At 34.6% G+C, this 21,976-nt stretch overlaps 4 protein-coding genes across 5 annotated transcripts; 3 read left to right on the top strand and 1 right to left on the bottom strand.

Moving 5' to 3' along the window:
* Positions 1-592: 592 nt before the first annotated feature.
* Positions 593-4,508, top strand: LOC116305450 (N-acyl-phosphatidylethanolamine-hydrolyzing phospholipase D). Its single transcript, XM_031715349.2, has 5 exons — positions 593-768; positions 959-1,157; positions 1,949-2,598; positions 3,042-3,156; positions 3,478-4,508. The coding sequence occupies exons 2-5, from the start codon at positions 969-971 to the stop codon at positions 3,592-3,594; spliced, it is 1,071 nt and encodes a 356-aa protein (XP_031571209.2). The 5' UTR covers positions 593-768; positions 959-968; the 3' UTR covers positions 3,595-4,508.
* On the bottom strand, positions 4,364-8,859 carry LOC116305451 (proteasome subunit alpha type-5). The gene is made up of 11 exons (XM_031715350.1): positions 8,741-8,859; positions 8,533-8,593; positions 8,058-8,124; positions 7,855-7,981; positions 7,128-7,195; positions 6,722-6,829; positions 6,432-6,490; positions 6,146-6,198; positions 5,713-5,762; positions 5,285-5,371; positions 4,364-5,094 (listed from the first exon to the last, which is right to left on the bottom strand). The coding sequence occupies exons 2-11, from the start codon at positions 8,559-8,561 to the stop codon at positions 5,014-5,016; spliced, it is 729 nt and encodes a 242-aa protein (XP_031571210.1). The 5' UTR covers positions 8,562-8,593; positions 8,741-8,859; the 3' UTR covers positions 4,364-5,013.
* Positions 8,860-8,891: 32 nt separating this feature from the next.
* LOC116305449 (mitochondrial-processing peptidase subunit beta) lies at positions 8,892-15,845 on the top strand. The gene is made up of 18 exons (XM_031715348.2): positions 8,892-9,013; positions 9,132-9,194; positions 9,353-9,442; positions 9,887-9,973; positions 10,412-10,541; positions 10,914-11,005; positions 11,443-11,549; positions 12,056-12,135; positions 12,225-12,334; positions 12,492-12,596; positions 12,996-13,058; positions 13,203-13,273; positions 13,369-13,434; positions 14,291-14,376; positions 14,463-14,493; positions 14,722-14,779; positions 15,080-15,155; positions 15,610-15,845. The coding sequence occupies exons 1-18, from the start codon at positions 8,936-8,938 to the stop codon at positions 15,672-15,674; spliced, it is 1,458 nt and encodes a 485-aa protein (XP_031571208.1). The 5' UTR covers positions 8,892-8,935; the 3' UTR covers positions 15,675-15,845.
* A 1,850-nt stretch (positions 15,846-17,695) lies between these two features.
* On the top strand, positions 17,696-20,843 carry LOC116305465 (ras-like GTP-binding protein RHO). 2 transcript variants are annotated; one of them, XM_031715374.2, is made up of 2 exons: positions 17,696-17,846; positions 19,580-20,843. In XM_031715374.2, the coding sequence occupies exon 2, from the start codon at positions 19,600-19,602 to the stop codon at positions 20,176-20,178; it is 579 nt and encodes a 192-aa protein (XP_031571234.1). In that variant the 5' UTR covers positions 17,696-17,846; positions 19,580-19,599; the 3' UTR covers positions 20,179-20,843. The 2 variants fall into 2 exon arrangements, with proteins under 2 accessions (XP_031571234.1, XP_031571236.1); XM_031715376.2 differs by having other exon boundaries at positions 17,739-17,846; positions 19,584-20,843.
* Positions 20,844-21,976: the final 1,133 nt, after the last annotated feature.

Genomic DNA, 21,976 nt, shown 5'->3' with positions numbered 1-21,976 from the left:
CGTGTTTCAACGATTTTTAACCTGTATGCTAAAAGATCCCCCAAAAGATATGAAGATATGCCAAAATTCTAAATGTCAATTTAAACACCCTAAAAGATACTAAATCCCTTATTTCTACCCCTAATAGACACGATGAGCCTTTACCTGATTACCCTAGGTTGCCTACTCCTTAAGGCGTGAACACTCACTCACAGGAATCCCATACAAGCTTTGAGTGCTAAATGTAATACTCCTTTTTACAGTTCCGTTCAGTGACCATGAATAATAGTTCCTAGCCGAGGCTGGAGTTTCCTCGCATAGGAAAACTACAGTTTATTATGCGCGGTAACTCCAGCCTCGGCTAGGAACTTTTATTCGTAGTCACTGAATGGAACTGTAAAATGGAGTATTTAACGGAAAAAAAATTAAATAAATAAAAGCTAATATTTACTCACATGAAGTGTTTTATAGGTCATCCTAGTTCTTTAGTAGTGATTTCGAACCATTTTAGCGATGTTTAAAAAAATTTCCCTTCCCCTCTATATATGAGCTTGTATGGGCTTCCTGTGGAACACTGCGATCACTGGCATACATAGCAGTACTATATTGGGTTGCCTGTGACACTGAACCAAAGGGATCCCATAAGAAGTGCTCATAATGTGAAGTTTGTCGCAATCTTTATATTTCAAAGTTCCATGCAAACGTCGTTACAAACAAAGTAGCTGTCAAGATTTGGGTCATAGCAGGACTTGGTTCTGCACTTTTACAAGGATTACTCCGTCTAAAAAGGTTTTTATCGATATCTGTTGTAATTTAGGGTAATGTGAAGACTCAAACAGCAGTGGTTATTAAATTTGCCATTATATATCTAAAGCTAGTTCTTTGAAAACCGATACCCTCATATTACAAAACAAAAGTGAAACTGAAAGAGAAGAAGTTCTTTTTATGTCTCTATCTATTTTTTGATACATTAATTTAGGCATATAGCGATGGCAGAAGGAAACACGGAAGATATAGATGACAAATATAAATCACGCCAAGAAAATGGACGGTATGTTATCCCATGGGAAGGATCCAAGCGACCATCCTTTGCGTCTGTTGTACGGTGGAAAATGTTGGATACAAATAAAAGTGGTGTTGGCGGAGGTTGGTGGGACTTATGGAGCTTTAAAAAAAAGGTGAAGATTGACTTTATTTTACTTTATTATGTTTCCTATTATCTATAATGATTTACGAAGTATGAATTGTAAAGAGAGGGTTAAGCCCGGGGGGGGGGGGGGGGGGGGGGGGTACTCCGCCACAATTTGGGTAGGGGTGTTCCGCTGGGATTCTGAAAGGGGTACCCTGTTTATGACAAAGAAAACTCAAATTTGCGGACCCTGTTTATGACAAAAGATATAATTTATTGCACTGGGTTCCTGTTTCAATTATCATGTCATCTAGCGCATCGTTTTTTTTCTACGACCATAACAACCAATTTCGGTCAATACGAAAGTAGAAACCCTGAATATGACAGGAAACTCAGGAAGAACTTGGAACTCGAGTGAAATTGCATACCCTGTTTATGACAAAAAGCTCGAAAAACCATACCCTGTTCAGCGGATCATCCCTGTATAGTCCATATATGGGAGTACCCCCCTCCCCAGGGGGTCAAACCTATAAAAATATATCTTTGAAAAACTTTGTAAAAAATTGCACAAACTTACACAATTTAGTAACTTTTTTTTAGTTACCTTTTTCACAGATTTATGGTATGCACTAAGATAATATCTAAAATCAATCTCAACATAGTTTGCAATAGAAACTGTAACAAATGAGGTGGGGAGGGGGAGGGTAGGGGAGGAGGTCACTGATTTTCATGCGGAGAAAAAAAAGTCCATGTCAATTTTCACAAGTACTCTAGTTCTTTGATAATAATGATCAGTCGCAAGAAAATATTTACTGAATGATAAGCTCTATTATTCTTCAGGAGCTGGATGAAAATCTTCCTGTATTATCTCCAGACTTGGATGCCTTAAAAAAATCAAAGGCAAATTGGGGGTTGCAAGTGACATGGATTGGCCATGCTACAGTGCTTGTTCAAATGGATGGATTAAATATCCTCACCGATCCAGTCTTTAGTGACTACTGTGGGATTTCTAGGATGGCAGGTTATAATCGCTTCCGTCCAGTACCTTGTACAATCGCAGACTTGCCTGATATTGATGCTGTGATCATTAGCCATAACCATTATGATCATCTAGATATTACAAGTGTTAAAGAACTGAATGAAAGATTTGGAGAAAAAACCCACTGGTTTGTATCGATGGGAACTGGAGAATGGATGAAAGAAACTGGTTGCAAGAATGTTGTTGAATTGGATTGGTGGCAACATTGTGGACTCTCTTCTAATCACAAGGGTAAAGATGTCAAGTTTGTTTTCACACCCTCACAACACTGGTGCCGCAGAGGAGTTTTTGATGAAAATCTTGCTCTTTGGGGAAGTTGGTCTATAATTGGACCTGAACACAGATTCTTCTTTGGAGGAGATACTGGATACTGTGATGTGTTCAAGGTGATTGGTGAAAAGTATGGCCCTTTTGATTTGGCTGCCATTCCTATTGGAGCCTACAGTCCAAGGTAAATGTTGTCTTGAGTATGGGAAATAAAGGCAACACAGCCATGAGAAATGATCTTCGCCTCTAACCATGTAATGCAAGAAGCATATTTGGTAGTGTAGCTGCTGATGCACTGTCTCTTACTGTCGTGGTCATGGATTTCATCCCTTCTCTAGCCATCCTACACAAGTAATGGTTCTCTCTATACCTGTGCTTCAAGGGTTTTTCTCTTGGTTTCCTCCCCTTCCAAAAATCACGTTCTAAATTCCAATTTGATGATGAATGAGGGGCACAGGTTTGTTAGCCATTGGCTATTGTCTTTGTGCTACCCTCATAAAACTAGGAGAGTTTATTTATATTTTAATTACAATTTTGAAAAAAAAAATTGTTTCACTTTGCAAGACTAGGAGATGTGAACTGTAATCATTTCTGTTTTGTAATTTTTTAGTTTATTTGTTTTCAAAGGTGGTTCATGAAATTTCAGCATGTAGATCCTCAAGAGGCTGTTGTCTTGCACAAAGATCTGAAAGCAAAAAACTCTCTTGCCATTCACTGGGGGACATTTGCACTTGCTCACGAGGTAATTATATTGTAGTCCATTTTGTGATTAGTTAATAAATTTAAATGTGTAGTTCCAGGAATTATCCATCCCCTCCCACCCCACTAACAGAGGAATGTGGAATTTTTAAGGGGGAGTGGGTCAAAGAAATAGCAAAATTACAGAGTTTGTATAGAAGAAAATTGGAATTTCTGGGGTTGTAATAAATCCTCTATGGGTAGGGGGTATGGATAATATCTGGAAATACATATAGTTATTGGTAACGCTAACCACCGTGAAAAGTGTTAATTTATTTCCTATTTGTTTTTCTGATTAAATATTTTTATTTTTATTTCTTTGAAGCACTACATGGAACCAGCCAAGGAGCTGAGGGAAACTCTTAAGAAGGAAAAGATTCCTGATTCGGAGTTTTTTATTCTCAAGCATGGAGAAACAAAGAGACTTGCTTCACAAGATTAAATCAATGTAGATAGATAGATACTAGTTAGAAACATTGGTTTAAAAAAATGTATATAAACGTTTAGAATGTTTTAAAAAACTATCTTTCAATCACTGTTCTCTGAAAATAGATAGTAATGGTCCTATCTCAGGTCTGATTCACTTTTCATTCCCTTGAAGATATTAATTTAGTACAAATCTAACTCAACCATATAAATTTTTTCGTTAATCTTTTCATTTTATTTCTTAAGGTCTTTTTTGTTTTATTCTTTTCATAACGGAAATAGTCAGATAGAATGTGAATAGTTTATCTGACTTGACCACAAAATCTTATAATTTTCTCAAGGGAAATCGATATGGCAAGTGGTCTGAAATGGGAAAACAGTGACTGAGTATTATTTTTTTATTTCATTGTATCATCACTCTATTATCCCATATAAGCAACTATTGTATTATTTTCAAATTTTCTTTCCTGTCCAAATTAAAGATTAATTTGGATCCTTTCCATTCACATTCTTTTGAGGGGAAACTATGACTTATGGAATCAGCCTAGTATAGTTTGGGATGATATAATTAATCTGCAATAGGACTACATTTCTGTCCAATTTGGAAATAATCGAATTAAAAAAATTCCTCTGTCTGCCAAATTAGACTCGGCCTATCAGGCTCTTCCAATTTTGTCAGTCCTCAGAATTTTTTCATCCAATTATTTCCAAATTGGACAGCATGTAGTCCTATTACCTATACTTATTGTCTTTGATGATTTTTTTTTATAGAGAAAATAGTTAGATCAGAATGTAAATAGTTTATTGAACAGAATGTACCTTACACATTGGTTCTAATATTAAACATACAGTATAGTAATAATAAAGTTCATATCATGCAGAAAGAATGGATGTCAGGTGGGATCAAATAAAAAGGGATCAAAACTCAAAGGCATAGTGTGATTACTGAAGACTTTACATAGAAATACTCCAGTGACATACTCCAGTCCACAAGCACCAACTACAATTGCCTGTTTTAACCTAAATGGAATAGCTTAAGTAGCAGTCAGCACTAATCTAAGCCTTTGCAAAGAAAAAAAGTATAACTGAATTACTGATTGAAAAGTTTAATATCTGTTTTACTTTTCATCTTGATGGTGACCAAAAGGGATAAAAGTTTTCACTGAAAATAATACTGTTTTCTCAAAAATAAACTTACAAAGTCTTGTCGAATTGGTAAAGAAAGAAAGTTTATTTTCCCTTTTTCCAAAAGGTAGCAAAAAGTATGATGGTACCAGTATGATACCTAGAAGAATGCACTTTGTAGTAGAGTTAATGTTACCTATACTAACTATGCAAACACACTGTTCTCACTTCAATTTCTAAATAAACTTATGAAAACAATATCATTTACAGAAGAGTGGAAGAATAACCATTCCTAATGGACAAACAATATTCACTTGATCTCTTGAACTAATGCTTCAAGCTCCTCCTTGGTATGCATACGGAAATTATTTTCAACTGTTATGGTTGAAAGCTGGAAAAATAAGAAGGGATAATGTAAGCATCGTTGGGCGTAAAACTTTTAAGTTTTGAAACACTGAAGTGCCTCTCTTATGGATAAGTTTAAACAACTAGCCAGGCTCTGCTGTGGCGTATTAACTGTTCAATGGTCAGTTATCCCCCTACATTATGTAATGGGTTTAAGCTGTGAGTTAGTATCTTACCTCTACATTAGTGGCATTTAATTTCTCTTCCATGACTTGTTTGAGTATAGTTAGAGCTGACTTACAGGCTTCTTTTAATGTCATTGACTACAGAAACAACAGAAATAACAGAATACATTGACAATATAACAACTTTTTAAATAGAAATACAATAATACTTCAAGTAAAATTAATATTCATATCTCCAAATTGGAGGAAGAAATCTTGGTATCATCACTATCCCCACATTTCAAATTCCCACTAAGTGCCTTAGGTATGGGGGTTCAATTCTGGAGCTACACAAAAGGAAGTATTTATGGAAGTTATTTTGTTAAGCAAATTAATTAAGGAGTTTCTCCTTTTTGGAACAAAACTATTTTGTGTCAAAATATTGCAATGTTCCTTCCCTGCTACAACATGGCTGCCATGTACAAAGATACATATTATACCTTATGATAAGCTTCCTCGAGGGCGTGCTGTGCTCCTTCAGAACCAGATCCTACAGTACCATTAATAAGGTTAGTGAGATAAAATTTAATACTTGACAATGGCTAATAACATACTTTAATCTTTATAGTCAGTATAGCTACTGACAGTGTCTCAATATTCAATAGCAAAAAGCAAATTGTAGTACAAGAGTAGCTAGTAGATGCATATAGTTGATTTACAGTGCGAATCGAAAAACTGTGGGCATCTAAAAATATTCTAGGAATGTCCTATTTTTCCTTGGCCTGTCAGAATTGACTTTCTAACCACAAGATAATGGAAAGATAACAATAATGCTTCTGATTGGCTATTGAACATTCTTGAAATATTTCTAGATGCCCATGGTTTTTCGATTTGCACTGTAACCAAAACTTTAAGTCAGGAGCATTAACGTACCTATAGCTTTGGCATCATATTCTATGAATGTCCCAGAAGGATCCAAATGAAACCTGAAGAGAACAGTGATATATAACAACATCAAGTACTGTTCTGTGTACCAAAAGCAGGATTTGAAAGAATGAAAAACTATTGGTATAGCTACTTGTACATCGTATGAAAAGAATACGCATGGAACAAGAAGATTGTTCATGATGGCATTTCCAAGCTCAAACATACTTTAACAAATAGTGATTTAATAGCATGAACTGGACAGTAAGTAGGATGGTAAACATATAGGACTTACAGTTGAGGTCCTTTATCATCAAAACCACCAAACAACAAAGCAACACCGAAGGGACGACTCTGTAATGCAATATGTCAATTGTTATTAATAATAGACATTTTGGCTTGTTTTTATTCACAGATGGAGTAAAACATTGCAATAGGTATATCGTCAACAGGTTACCATCAATCAAGTAATTCATGAGGGTATGTAAAAGTACATGGAAATAATCTATTTGATTGACAATAGTCTATTTCTAATTTATATGTTGTTACTTTTCTCTTGAAAGTAGAAGTTATGCGTATACATACCATAGCTCCTTCTCTGGCATCATCATCACCAAACTCTAACGCCAGGTTGGATACTGCTTGGGTTATACTCTCTAGGCTAATGCTTTCATTATAAGTAAACCAGTGATTCTATAAAACACATGAAAACGTATCATCATTATACTGTGAGCTACTTGTGGTGACTAACTATATAACTCAATTATGATAAAGAAATAGGATGATATAATACAGATATCTGTGAACTGCCAAACCCGATCAAAAACACACTACGTTTACTTATGTCATAATGCTACTGTCATGCCCAAAAACATTGATGTTTATCTCTACATTCCTTTACAGTTTTCGTAAATCTTGCCAGAAAGCACCCTCAGTAGTTTTCCTATTTTCTCGGTTCGGCAGTTTGCTGACAGTAGGTTAAGAAGCATACCTGGGCTTCGACTCTTGCCTTGTCAATCATTGTCCGTGAGTCAGCAATCAGACCACTCATTGCACATCCTACAGAAAATTAAAAAACACTATTTAAGCCTGAATAACTTGTAGAACTTAATCAGCAGCACTTAGCACTAAAAATGGGATGTATTTGTATCTATATATATATTCATCTATTTAATTCTATTGCATTGTAAGAGCATTGAGATATTCATTACACCGCCACCCGGTTAGCTCAGTTGGAAAGAGTGTCGGTCTGTTGTGCGGGAGGTCATGGTTCAAGCCTCGGCTGGACCAACACTCAGGGTCTTAAAATAACTGAGGAGAAGGTGCTGCCTTTGTAATTACATCTACAAATTGTTAGACCTTCAAGTCTTCTCGGACAAGGACTTAAAACCGTAGGCCCTGTTTCCCAACCCTTCCTAACCAACAGTAAATGGGGGACATAAAAGAACCTGTTGAATTATTTTTGTAAGAGTAGGGGATTGTCTCCTGGTTCAACAGCCTATTCCAATTTGGAGGCATAACACTAATGTACTAACAAATCACTCATGATTGTAAGCTGCACGGCTGCTAATAGCGCCTTAATATGCAGTCCGTAAAGTCCTCCACTGCAATGTAAAGCGCATTGAAACATTGTGAAAAGCGCTATAGAAGAACCCCATTATTATTATTATGTAATGTGCTACAATATAATTATTATTACATTAACATTATTCACTAACCAATATGGCGATCAATCTCTACAATTTTCTCCACACTGAATGGTTCCATGAGAGGGGAGGTGATTCTTTTCTCAACAGCAAGAACCACTCCTTCTGATGTTTGGATTCCAATGGCTGTAGAACCAAGCTGTAACCATAACAAGTAACCCATGCTTAAGTCTTTGTTGTATTTATTAATAAATTATTATTGATTGAAAATATACCTTGATGGCTTCAATAGCATATTCTACTTGGAAAAGACGTCCCTCTGGTGAAAAGGTATTCACCCCTCTGAAACACGATAACACATTAACATTTAAATTAAACTATTAATGTTCTTCAATGAATGGAGAATGTAGATGATGATGACTGATGATGATGACAATGCCAGTGTATTAAACTTTACATTTGAGTTTTATGATGATGATGATGATGATGATGATGATGATTGAAGATCATGTAGTTTAAAGCATTAGGAAAGTTTATAATGCTGCACTAAAATAATAAATAAGTTTATAATGCTGTAAATAATATCCTTTAGTGCTACTGGCGGGGGATACAAAAACATAATGCCTTTTCTCAGGTGCAGTAGCGAGGTAGTGTCTTGCTTGCACTGCACATCAGGGTTTATATTTTATGGACATTTGTTTCTACTGGAAACCAATATTTAATCATTACCAGATCAATGTATTCCCTTACCTGTCATACTCTGATCTCGTTAAGAACATTGTTAATTTACGATAAAAATTTCAGGAAATATCTGTGAAGAAAGAAAGAAAACCACGAGGGGAAAAAATCTGTCAATGTCGACAAGAAAAACCGGCGAAAATGTGAACATGAAAAAAAAATGGATAAAAGGAAAGACAAATATGAATTCACATATGATAAATATCATTGAAAATAATACCTAAAGACTTGTATATATTGATTTAAGGAGTAGAAAAGATAAATCCAAGAGTTTTTTTTGGTTGAAGAATGAGTTTGCAAGAATTGGACCAGATGACCGCGATCATCACCAGTCAGCTGTATCCTTACTATGCGCATGAGCATCATGGTGGTGTCTAGTCCCTCTCCGTCAGTCCTTCTTGCTCGGGTTTTCAACATGGCGTCGGGATTGATTTTAAGATGTGGTTCAAAAAGAGCCTCTTTCTTAACTCGTCTGCTGTCTAACTCACACCAGGTTTGTGCTATGACGTAGAGTAATAACTATAGTTATAATGTACGCAGTGGTATTTTTTTGGGGAGAGGTAAGAGTGATTAAATGAAGAGGTTTTTGAAAGCTGTTACATCATTTTCAGGGAAAAGCCGGTTTTCTTTCCAGTAAAAGACATCAAAGCTCTCATGCTCTTTCTTACGAACAGGTATGCTTACTATTAATCGCCAGGTATTTTTGCTAATATATTTGTAGCTTTATACGCTCTTACTTTTTAAGTGGTAGTTCAACTTTAAGTCCTATGTAAGGTGTGATGCCAGTATGTTGTATGTTGTAAACTCTGATCCACGAATCTTGTCTTTATAGTCTTTGTACAATGTCCCAGAAACCAAGGTGACCACTTTATCAAATGGTTTGAAGGTTGCTACAGAAGATTCAGGAATTTCTACAGCAACGGTATGGCAATGTTTCAAATTATTATACTGTATAGTTTGCTGTTGATGTTCATGTGCCTAATAGGCCCTTTGCAGCTCAGCAATCACGTGCTTATTAATTCACTGAGAGCAAATGAATGAACATTTTGATTCCCATGGGTGAAATATACTGGTGAGCAAACAAACTTTCTACAACCTGTTTTGAGAGATCGCAATAAAACTGCATTTCGTAACACATTGGATACACATGTTTTCATTCAATTCTTTACAAGTAGCTAAAAAGAATCACCAATTTAATATAAAAACAAAAATTTTGCAGTCCAGTACAGACACGTGACCGTTAACTGCAAAGGGCCTATTGCAAATTAAATGTTGTGTCATTGAGGTATTTAAAAAAACGTTTGTTTGTACATGTGCTGTACGAATATTTCATTGATGTAACAGTAGGCATTTTATGATGTTACAGGTTGGTCTGTGGATAGATGCTGGAAGTAGATTTGAGAATGAGAAGAACAATGGAGTTGCTCATTTCCTAGAACATATGGCATTCAAGGTAAAGTATTGTACACTTTAAACACAAGGTGATCACACTGCCTGTGCGAAGCTAATTTTATCCATCAAGAGATCTAGAGTTATTATACAGTCACCTTATTTTGACCTCTCTGACTGCTTTAAAGCTCCGGTATGTTCCCTAGCTTGGAGAAATAATGCAACAGAGTGCTTATGTTATCTGCAAATAGTTGGGTAAATAAAACATCAACACATTCTGCTTCCTGTCTGTACTTCTCATTACATTTCTGCTGTTCTTGGATATTCCATAATCATGGTATGGTAAATGGCTTGTCCAAAATTATAGTCAGTCAATCACTGGGAAGCGTGCACATCATGTTTATGAGACCATTTAGTATGACATAGCAATGCAAGACGTCTATTAACTGTTTAGTATGTACAAGGTTATGATCAAAACTTATATCGGCTGTGTATTAAACAGGGTACCCAGAAGCGCACTCAAATAGACCTTGAACTTGAAGTAGAAAACATGGGTGCTCACCTGAATGCTTACACATCAAGAGAACAGACTGTGTATTATGCCAAAGTTTTTAGTAAAGACATCTCTAAAGGTAATAATAAGTTTAGGTCTGAAACTTTTTCATCAGTTGGTATGGACATTGTCAAATAAACGTTTCTTCAACAAAAATTACTGATTTAATTACTATTATCCATTATCCATTGTAGATATAATCAATTTTTTTTATAAAGATCAGCAATTTTGGCTGAAGAAATGTTTATTTTTGACTATAATAAGTTTATTTGTTTACCCATGAAGCTAAAATAAGTACAGGTATGTATAACGAAATATATATAAATCAATAATATCCGGAGTTTTAAAAGTTTTCGAGTTGTTCCTGAGTTGCTTAAAGCCATAATGTTGCTAACCCTTACGAGAAGACTTTGTAATAAACATTGCTTATTGGTATATGTCTTGTATTTAGCTGTGGATATTCTGGCTGATATTACCCAGAATTCAAAGTTTGGGGAAGCTGAGATTGAAAGGGAAAGAGGAGTTATACTACGTGAAATGCAGGTATATTAAACTTTAAGATTTTTGTTAATAAACTCCTTTTATCATCATCATCAGGTCCCACAGCGCTATGAGTCCCATAAGGCCTTAGTGAACACCCTTAGCAGGGCTTAAGATAATGGCCGGACATCAGACAGTGTCTGCCTACCATTGAAACTTGTCAGCTCAAATCTTGACCAGTCTTGCTGGCCAGTCATTTTAACCAGTAACACTAAGCCAGGAATAAGGCATGACTGAGCTACAACTATTATTTGGCCAGTTATTTTAAGCCCTGCTTAGCATTCCTTAAAGAGAGAATAGATGTGTAGTTAATCTCTGAATAATACCTGCTATTGGAGGGGGGGTTGGAGCATCAGTTTAAAGGAAAATGACTTGGCTTCTTTTCTCAGCAAGTGATATGAGATATTATCTTTAAATTACTTCAAAATGTTGTTTCAAAGGAGGTAGATACACAATTGGAGGAAGTGGTGTTTGATCATTTACATGCTACAGCTTTCCAAGGAACACCATTAGGAAGAACTATATTAGGACCTTCACAAAATGTCAAGTAAGAGCCATAACAAAACAAGCTAGAAAACTTTGTGCTTATACATACATACATACATACATACATACATACTTTATTCGTCCTCTATAAGGCTTTTCAGAATAAAGGGCCTAATTAATTACAATTAAAATAATACTATATATAATTATATAAGAAGCAAAAAGAAAAGATCAAAGAATAAAGTAAATAAATAAATAGATAAATAAATACATATATATGGATAGTAGGGATGTCACAGGAAATAGATGTTAAATCAATTCCACAGTCCAGTGTTTCATTGGATTTTGGTTTCTGTTTTTAGAGGAAGTTTCTCTCTAAATTATAAGCCTTTCCATAGCCTACCCTGCCACTTCACTTTGAGGTTGAATCCAAAGTTCATATCAACAGTCATATACTGGAATTAAACTAAAAGTTATAGCACCTGGGTTGAGGTTTACTTTGTCTGATTATGACTATGTACATGTATGATGTTGTACAGTATTCATTGCCTAACCCATTCTCTTTAGGAGTATAACACGTGATGACTTACTGGAGTATATCAACAAGCATTACAGTGCTCCAAGAATTGTTCTGGCTGCTGCTGGCGGTAGGTTATCTGGAGCATATGACTTTAATCTGCCCTATTCAACACTCAGAAAGAGGGGGAATATTAACTTTTTTTCTGCACAATTACAGGTGTTGATCACGATGAGCTTGTTAAGCTTGCTGAAACTCACTTCAGTGGCTTGCGGTCCACATATGAAGAACAAGACAAGGTTGAGCCTTGCAGGTTCAGTGGAAGTGAGGTATGTTGATGATGATGCATAGCTGATATCAAACAGTAGCTAATATTATCAAACAGTATAATTTATTAAAGAATGACCATGGATACAAACTATTCACCTTTTATCTCTACAGTATGACCAATATAGTTAATTTAATGTCATATTTTGAAATCATCAGATACGTGTACGTGATGATGACATGCCTCTTGCACATGTAGCTATGGCAGTAGAGGGTTGTGGATGGACCCACCCAGACTACTTCTCTCTTATGGTCACTAACATGGTAAGGCTAAAGTTTAATTTTTCTGCTATCTAACTGACTCCAGACATCCATGATTTTGGCTTCCGTCAATCAAATTTACAATGGGCCAATCTTAGTCATTTCAATCACAAGTGATAAATATTCCAGTGACAGCCTGACAGCCATTTTGTCACAGAAAATAGGATGTTGAGTTGTGGAAATATTTATAACTCAAGATCGGAATGCACTGGGTAGATCTCAAATTTGATTGATGGAGGCCAAAATGCCAGATATTGGGAGTGGGCTAGGTTGCTATAAATAGAAGTAACAGATATATATTTATTTTGTTACAAGGTTCTGAGGTGGGAGCATATCATATTAAACACTCTTATAATGTCTATACACGTAGTTGCTATTAACTAATATACTTGTTGTTTACAGTTGGTAGGAAGCTGGGACAGGTCATTCAGTGCAGGACGAAATGTTGGTAGCAAATTAGCTCAAGTAAGTTGAATATGATTTCATAAACAATTAACACCAGTAATATATCCTCTCCACAACTTTACAGCTGTCTTGTAAGATGTGTGTCTCAAGTTCATGGTAATGAACCAGTTTGAATGATTTTTTCATTGGGTTTATTTTTTTCAGCAAGTTTCACAGCATAATCTTGCACATAATTTCATGTCCTTCAACACTTGCTATACTGACACTGGTCTCTGGTATGTATTCTTACTGCATAGTATTACTCAGGGTTTTCAATAGAAGCCGGCAGCAGGAAAACTAATTAAAGTTACTACTGTATATTATCCTATAGGGGTATCTACTTTGTGTCTGATAAGATGTCTATTGACAATATGATTTACTGCATACAGAAGGAATGGTAAGCTATGTATGAGTACATAAGAAATAATAAACATTGATTTAGACTCAAGAATGAGGGTTTTAAGGTGGCTGCCTACTTTTGAACATTCGAATTGAGCCCACGATGAGCACGCGCTCAAAAACCGCTGTAAAATCTACAAGATTTTATTGAAGAACCATACGTGTTTTGAGCTTCAACAGGGCAAAACCCTCAAATTTTGCACGGGACTCTATATTTTTTGATAGCTCATTCGAAAAAACTCCTAAGAATCTAGGTTATATCAACATTTTAGGAAAAGTTTAAATCAGGAACACGTGAAAAAATAGATTTTTGTAGGGATTTTTGTTCGACTTTATGAGATTTTTTAAGAGCACCGAAACTACAAAATATGACAAATCAATGTATCTCTCTGTCTTTTTGTCAAAAATATCCATGTATTATTGTAGAATGATTGACTAGCCTTTATTCATGCAATCATATAGTCTGCAAATAACTATTATCTTATTCATCTTAATTTTTTTCTAATCACTTCCGGTGGCGCAATTTTTACTCCAAAAGCTCGTGCGTAGGCTTCCATTAAATGCTGATTATCTCGAAAATGAGCTCGGGACACCCTATTTTTCTTTCCAGATTTGGAATCAGCATTAAATTTCAATTCGGAAAATCGAAGTTTTAAAAAAAGCTTAAATCAATTTCCAAAAGTAGGCAGTCACCTTAATATCCAGATATAGGCATGATATTATCACAAGAACACAAGACTATTGCTTATTATTTCTTAACACCCAATGTAACATTATACTATTGCCAAATTGGTTTTCCCCCACCATTTAATTTATTATGTTATTGATATTATTATTATACGATCTTTGTGTAGGATGAGAATATGCACAAGTGTTACAGAACATGAAGTTGCCAGAGCGAAAAACCTATTGAAGACCAGTATTCTGATGCAACTAGATGGTAAGAATGCAAATGTGCTGACTATTGCAAAAAATTCTTCTAATTAAATCTTGTTAAATTAAATACTGGTATATTTGTTCTTTAAGGTTCTACACCAATCTGTGAAGATATTGGAAGGTGAGAATCAAAAAAAGATTTAAAAAAAAAAAAATTATAAAATATTTTCATAAATTTCATATATCGGTTGTTACATCTAGTTTGCAAGAATTATGGAATATTTCTTGATCTTTCTCACAATCATGTAACACATAATAGATACTGTATAACAACCACCTCAACATATTAAAATATTAGTATATATGAACTGCAAAGGCTTATAAGATTATATACATACTTTATTTATAGACAAATGTTAACATATGGTCGACGTATTCCTTTGCCTGAACTTGACATGAGAATTGAGGTAAATTAAATAAAAGATGACTGAATATGTTAAGTACTGTCTTGTCACCATCCTTGATCTTCCAGGAATTTGCTTAAATCCCAAGTTAGATCCTATTCATTGTTTCATTATATACCTAATCTATTTTAAGCAGTTACTCATTGTATAAACCAAATACTTGACTCGACACAGCTAGCCCAAGCCAAGTCATGAGTTTATCATTAGATGTTGCCCATCTTCTAGAAACCAGATTCATATTTTAACAAAATTAGCTCAAGTTATATTACCGCATGGTTTAATGATAGAACTCAATGTTTACAGATGATTGATGCCAAGACTGTGAAAGAGGTTGCTACAAAGTACATATATGATCGCTGTCCAGCAGTTGTTGGTGTTGGTAAGAGATGAGTGTTTGTTCTATTCTATTATTAGTTTATAAAACAATGACAAAGACAGTGAAATTGTAGCATAACATTCAGTATCTAAAATTCACTTGAAGCTATACATGTATTTTTCATAATATATACAGTATAAGTGGCCGTGTTGTATCAGATATTCAAACTCGAGGCGTAGCCAAGAGTTTGTATATCAGATACAACATGGACACGAATACTGTAGATTGCTCATCAAACATCTAGGTTAGTTCCTTTGTGTTTCACTAAAATTTTCAAAATTAAAGTGAATCTGGCCAAGAAAATCCAACTAAGGCTTATGCCAATGAACACAATTTTGTATCAGATTTACAACACTCTTCACAGTCGTGATTTCTGTTGTGTTTTCCTCATAAATTATTAATGAGTTTGATAAGTTTGATTATTAAATTTATAATGTAATATAAATTTTTCTTATAGGACCTGTTGAACAGTTACCTGACTACAACCGTGTACGAGGAGGCATGTACTGGTTGAGACTCTAATCACATGCCAATTGAGCATTAATTAACCACTGAGTTTTAGAATTGGAAGGTCACTTTGCCTTCTGCTGTGAAAAGGGTTTGATTTCATGTACTTTTATGTTACTGAAAGAAATCTTGGTCAACCTTGTAAAGATATTCAGACATTTTATTAAAGCGTAATTGAATAAAGCATTAATGTTGTTGTGCTTTAAAGACTTACAGATGTATTTTTTCCCACCCTCAAAAATCTCATTAATTGTAATGAGAAATGAACTGTTGCCGAAACTTGTTAATTGTGATTTTTGGGGGTTGGTGGTATGGAGCAGGTACAGTATGATGCCCAAAAGTTATGCTGTTCGACATTATCAAGACAAGGAAACCTATACCATTATTATATTGTATTACAACCAACACTTCCTGCTAACGTCAGGTTTATTTTTATGGGTGGGAGTGGCATACCTTTATAAATCCAACTGATTGAAGTTGATGATATGATTGGCTACAGTCATCTACAGGCAGGGACATATGTGCAAGATTGACTGACAGACAATTTTGTTTAGAGAGATGCAAGGGGCAGATTTTAAGTGATGAACATGACAAAATGATAATAAAAGAGACAACATTGGACTGGTGATGTGCAATTTAATTCATTATACATGGCTAGATCTTAACATTTATTTGCATGCATAGGTTGTCAGACCTGGCCAGGGTTTATTGGTATCAGGGAATTTTTAACCCTGGTATTCAGTATCATCTGACATATTTATCCGATTTATTGGTATAAAATATCTTTTTTGGAATTTTTAGGATCCAAATTGTTCCTGAAATTCTGGGTATATTGCTTTCATAGAGGAGGGAAAATTGGGTATTCCTCAATGACGTTATCTGGTGGAATTTGAAGATTTTTTATTAGGTCCTTTTGTAACTGTCCACCAGCATGGCCGCCATGTCTTTGTCTTTTGATTCTCTTGGGAATGGTTGAAGACCACCTATATTGGTATCTCTACACTCACCCCACCCCACCCCCCCTCCCCCTTGCCAAGTGGTTGATAGGTCTCAGTTGAGTTACCTGTTAAAGTCAAAAAAAGAAAATCTGTATTCCCTTGGCTAATAAAGTTAACAATTTATAATTTATTTACTTTATCTTTTAAATTATAAATGTAGCACTATTTACTTTATCAGTCTTTTATTTTATTTTTCCTTCATGCTCCTCTCTATTCTAACTTTCTCTTTTTTCTTTATTTCTTCTTCTTATTTTGTTTTATTATATTGAATCAATATACTAGTAAATATTACAAGTATTTTTAGCCCTGATCTAAGTCTTTTGTTTTCCAAAATACCTAATTAGCATTCTAGCAAAATATACCGTGACGCGGGAAGGCCGCTATGACGTAATACAGGAGGGTTAAAGCGTCACGCTAGCCATGCATCTGCAACTTTCTCTTGATGGCATAAGATAGGAATTTTTGCAGAAAGATTCCTAAAATATTCAGGACAAATTTTTCAAAAAGCCTAGTAGTTTAGCATTAGAATTTTTACTTTGTTCGATTAATCTATCCCTGAAACGCGGCTCATGCTGAGGTAAATTTTATGAAAAATTTCCTGTGCGGTGAGCTTTATAATCTGTCTATTTATAGTACCTTACATTAGCCAATCAGGATCGAAATAATATGCGAAAGGAATGTCAACCATTTGGGCTGTCGTCATGATACGTCGTATCGTTTAAACTCGAATGGTTCGAAAAACGATTTAGCTTAAATCATTCGAAACTACTGAAATAAAAGAACTGAACCATGAATTTTAATAACATTTCGTTTTAAGACCAATTCTAGACTTTTCGTTTGAAGATGAAACGCTTACCGGACAAAATACAATTCCAACTAATTTGAGCGCATGTGTTTATATAGTTTCCCTCCAGAATAACGAAATTACGAGTGTTTTAATTGGCCGAGAAAATAATTTGATTATCTTTGGATTAGTCAGGCGTGAATCCATTGTTTATTGACCAATCAAAACGATTGTTATATCCTTGGGGACCGGAATATAGTCATCATCTAGGAATAGCGGACACCCCCCTATACCATAAATTGAAGGTGTGGCTGAATTCTAAACCAACGTCGTTCGGCCATTTCCTCATACAAACTTTCTTGTTTCTGGCCGAGATCAACTCGAGAATTGTTTAATTTACCTAAGGTAAGTCCATGCAAAAGCTGCTACAAGCTGTCCTATGTATTTATGAGTCCCTCTAGTCTAGTTAAGAAGCTATTTTGGGTCGTATAATGCCTTAATAAATCCAGTATTCAAAAGTTATATTTCGATAACCTTGAAAATAATTGTGTGTTCTTACACAATACATGGCATACGTCCTTTCATTCATCGACTTTTGATCAAGGTAGTGCTTTTTAACATGACTAGAGGCTCTAAGAATACTTGGTAATATTATTTGTAGCTATAAACTGAGCAGACTATTAGAAAATGATAAAAGTACGGATGAAATAGCGTCACTCTAAACGTCTTACCAAGGTATTTGCGCTTCAGCGTCTTAAAGCACTTTGTTTGAAGGAAGAATTGATTACTTCTGTTCCTGTAGGGACCTCAAAGACTTAAATAAGCTTTTGTTACCTTGTTAGAGTGTATTATTTGGTTTATATTTGTGTTATATTGGTAATGTAATGGTGGTATTTCCAAGTAGCTAGACGCCATGTTTTCTTCCATATCTACTTCAAACACGCGGTCCTAACCTCGACTATCTATTCAACTCTCAATTACAAGCACATATTTTATCTAATTCTCGATGCTCTCTTCAGTGGTGGTTTGTTCTGTGGATGAATCACAAGGGCAGGTTATCCAGTAAAATCGAGTCGTGAATAGAAATATAGATTCTTACACCTCCCTTTAGTCGTACTTATTAATAAGGGGTGTTGTTGTACAGGAATCTAGGAACACAGTAGTTTTGTATTATCATCGATCCCTTAAAAATATAAGCTAACAGGCATAGATTCTTTTACACCAACTCTAAAAATCGTCAAAACCAAAATATTGCAGTATATATTTGTCGAGACACCCACTTTTTGAAGGCAAATAACATGTACAAAGCATAATTATCATTTCTAGGTACTGTCTGACATTAAACTAGGTCAGGAGTGTTTTATTTTTATCATAATTAGATATAAAAGGAATGTATATATTTAGGAATGTGTGTATAGCATATTGTATCAAGACCACATAAATAGATAATTTGAGTTAAAGAATGGGGTTGTGCAGTAATTGTGACTAGTCTTTTGATCTTAGTATAGATCCAACATTGTTTATTTCCTGTCTGTTTTGAGTCGGTGTAAACTTCAAACTGGTTATATGATCTGCATGTGTTTGCCCTTGTACAGAAATAGCCTGGATTATTGGCAAATACACAGTTTATCCATGCAGAAACCTTCTGGTATTTTCCACAACTAGAGTTAACTGTTGTGGAGGGCTAAGTTTTTGTCATAATTACATGATCTAGAATTGCTTCAAAATATATTATAATATGGTTTTATAAACAGCAAACCATGTAAATCTATAATCACCTATATTTCTTTAATATTTTTAAAAATAATATTCACTTATATCTTACATGTATTTTACTATTATTTATATTGATATATTTTTCAATGAAAACTTCATATCAAACTAGATTTATTACAGCAGTAGTTATCCTTTCTTTTTTACCCTATTACTAAATACTTGAGAATAAAAAATGTCCCTTCATTATTGAGAGATCTTTCAATCTTGCAATGCTTTGTTGTGCACAGCATCAATGATGTTATGGTATGATGGTTTGATGGACTTGGTCTTGTGTGAATATCTATGATAAACATTTCATTTATTTGCCTGCCTGGAGGTATGAAAACTGCCCTGAACAAATTATCTTCTTGTCTTTGTTTCAGATAGATAATTGTTATAAAGAATGGCTGCTATACGTAAAAAGCTGGTCATCGTAGGAGATGGTGCCTGTGGTAAAACTTGTCTTTTAATTGTATTTTCCAAAGATCAATTTCCAGAAGTATATGTGCCTACAGTCTTTGAAAATTATGTTGCCGACATTGAAGTTGATAGCAAACAAGTTGAGTTAGCCTTGTGGGATACAGCTGGCCAAGAGGATTACGACAGACTTCGTCCTCTATCGTACCCTGACACTGATGTCATACTTATGTGCTTCTCGGTTGATAGTCCAGACAGTTTAGAGAACATCCCAGAGAAATGGACGCCAGAAGTCAAGCATTTCTGCCCCAACGTCCCAATTATACTGGTTGGTAACAAGAAAGATTTGAGAAATGATGAAAATACCAAAAGAGAATTAGCTAAGATGAAACAAGAACCAGTAAAAACTGAAGAAGGAAGAGCTATGTCAGAAAAGATTGGTGCTTTTGCATATATGGAGTGTTCTGCTAAGACCAAGGAAGGCGTTAGAGAAGTATTCGAGACTGCAACAAGAGCAGCTTTACAAACCAAGAAAAAGAGGGGAAGGAAATGTGTACTTGTATAATTGGTTGTTGATGCTGTTGGACTTGTTTGAACTTTCTATATGGACTCTTTAAATCAGCAACCACAATAGTTATTGGATTAGAATACATCCATAGGAAAGACTGTTCTATTCCAGAATTAAAGTCACTCTAGTCCAGCAAACAATATCCTTTCATAACGATTGCCATATTTGAAAACAATTATTAAGGTTTTGTATCTAAATTGTCTTCAAATTTCATTGTAATGGTGTACATCGATGCTCTCTATTGATAGTAAGCCATTGCTATAGTCTAACAAGTAACATGGATTTTTTTCTTTTTGTGCAAAAAAAAATATTATAAATGTGGCCCTTTTCTTCCTAATAATTCATTCCAAAGATCAGTATTTTAATAGCATATCTTCCAGATTTGTAAAAAAGTAAAAAAGTGGCTCTTAATTACATATTCCTTGCAAGCTCAGGGCATTATTCAATGAAAATTAGAGTATTAGTCTAGATTGTAATGCTAAATAGAGTAATTGAAATTCCTTAATGTATCTCACAATGTAGAAACAAATGTCCACTTGAAAGTAATTCAACTTTGGATGTAGCTATTGCCTTATTTTGTCAAATATTTTTACCCAATTTATTTGTTTATTGGTGAAAGACTTTTGTTTTTTGTCCCATCAATAAAAGTATAATTAAATAAATACCTTAGTTTTGTTATTGATTTTATAAAGTAGAAGTAAAAGCAAATTACAATAAAGTTGTGAAAATGTCAGTGATTTATACTTGGAAATGCGAATGTGTTCTGCTTTACTTAACAGGTTTGTTGAATGGGATGACTCGAGCTGTCTCAGAAGATTATTCTTTGTCTAACAATGGGTGCTGTTCTCACACACTGTTAAATTTGATTAGATTTTTGATCTTCTGAGAACTTTAGGTAGACCCACTATATAATTAAATAATATTACTTTGACAAATAGTAAAAAGGCGTTTTTTTCTAGAAATTTAACTTCAAATGAAATTGTAAATTTACATTGTCAAAATATCCATCAGATTCATAATTTCAGATATTTTTCAGAGAACACTTCCACATAATCATAATTTTTATTCAACATTTATCTCACTTCACTTTGATAACTTGTGTGTAAAATAAATTTTCATTTGAGAAATCATTATTCTTGATATATCCAAGGTTGTATTTGAAATTTTTTCTAAATTCTTAATTTTGATTGTCCCAGCATGCAGCAAAGAGGGGGGGAAATGTGTCCAGTTCAGGATACAATTTTACTGTGCATCAACTCAAAGATAATAGAAATTCCTGCTAAATGGCTGTGATTAGCCTGCATGCAGCCTAACTTTTCTCTTCAGCTGCACGCAGGCTAACTGTGATTGGATGAAACAAAATTCACCTCGATATTTATCGAGTTCAACCTCAACTTGGAACAATTGCTCAGGAGTCACTCAGGTGAATTTCTGAAAGCTCCATTTTGTGGTGCCAGTGTCAATGATCCATGTTGTTATTAGTTTTACATTACTAGAATGATTTTCACATGACCGTGAAAGAAAATAGACCATTTAGTTTGTAATAGTTGATAAAGAACAAAAGAAAATCATTGGTTTAGAGTCTACTACTAACTATTAGTTTGCCTATTCTTTCACGATCATATGAAAATCACTCTATCATTATGGCTGAAGAACTACCCTCAAAGTTTGTTGTGTCTAGCATTTCTATCACCATCAATCAAAGAACTGAAATTTAAAAAAATATATTTTGAGAAATTTTTGACTGAATTAAAGATTTTTGAGGATTAAAATCTTTATTTCAGTCCCTCAAGAT

This window comes from Actinia tenebrosa, unplaced genomic scaffold (assembly GCF_029948245.1).
Source record: "Actinia tenebrosa isolate PJP-AT-01 unplaced genomic scaffold, QUT_ActTen_1.0 PGA_scaffold1__47_contigs__length_23844297, whole genome shotgun sequence".
NCBI lineage: Eukaryota > Metazoa > Cnidaria > Anthozoa > Actiniaria > Actiniidae > Actinia > Actinia tenebrosa.
The sequence above is the reverse complement of the archived record's forward strand: the minus strand, read 5'-3'. Positions and strand labels throughout refer to the sequence as shown.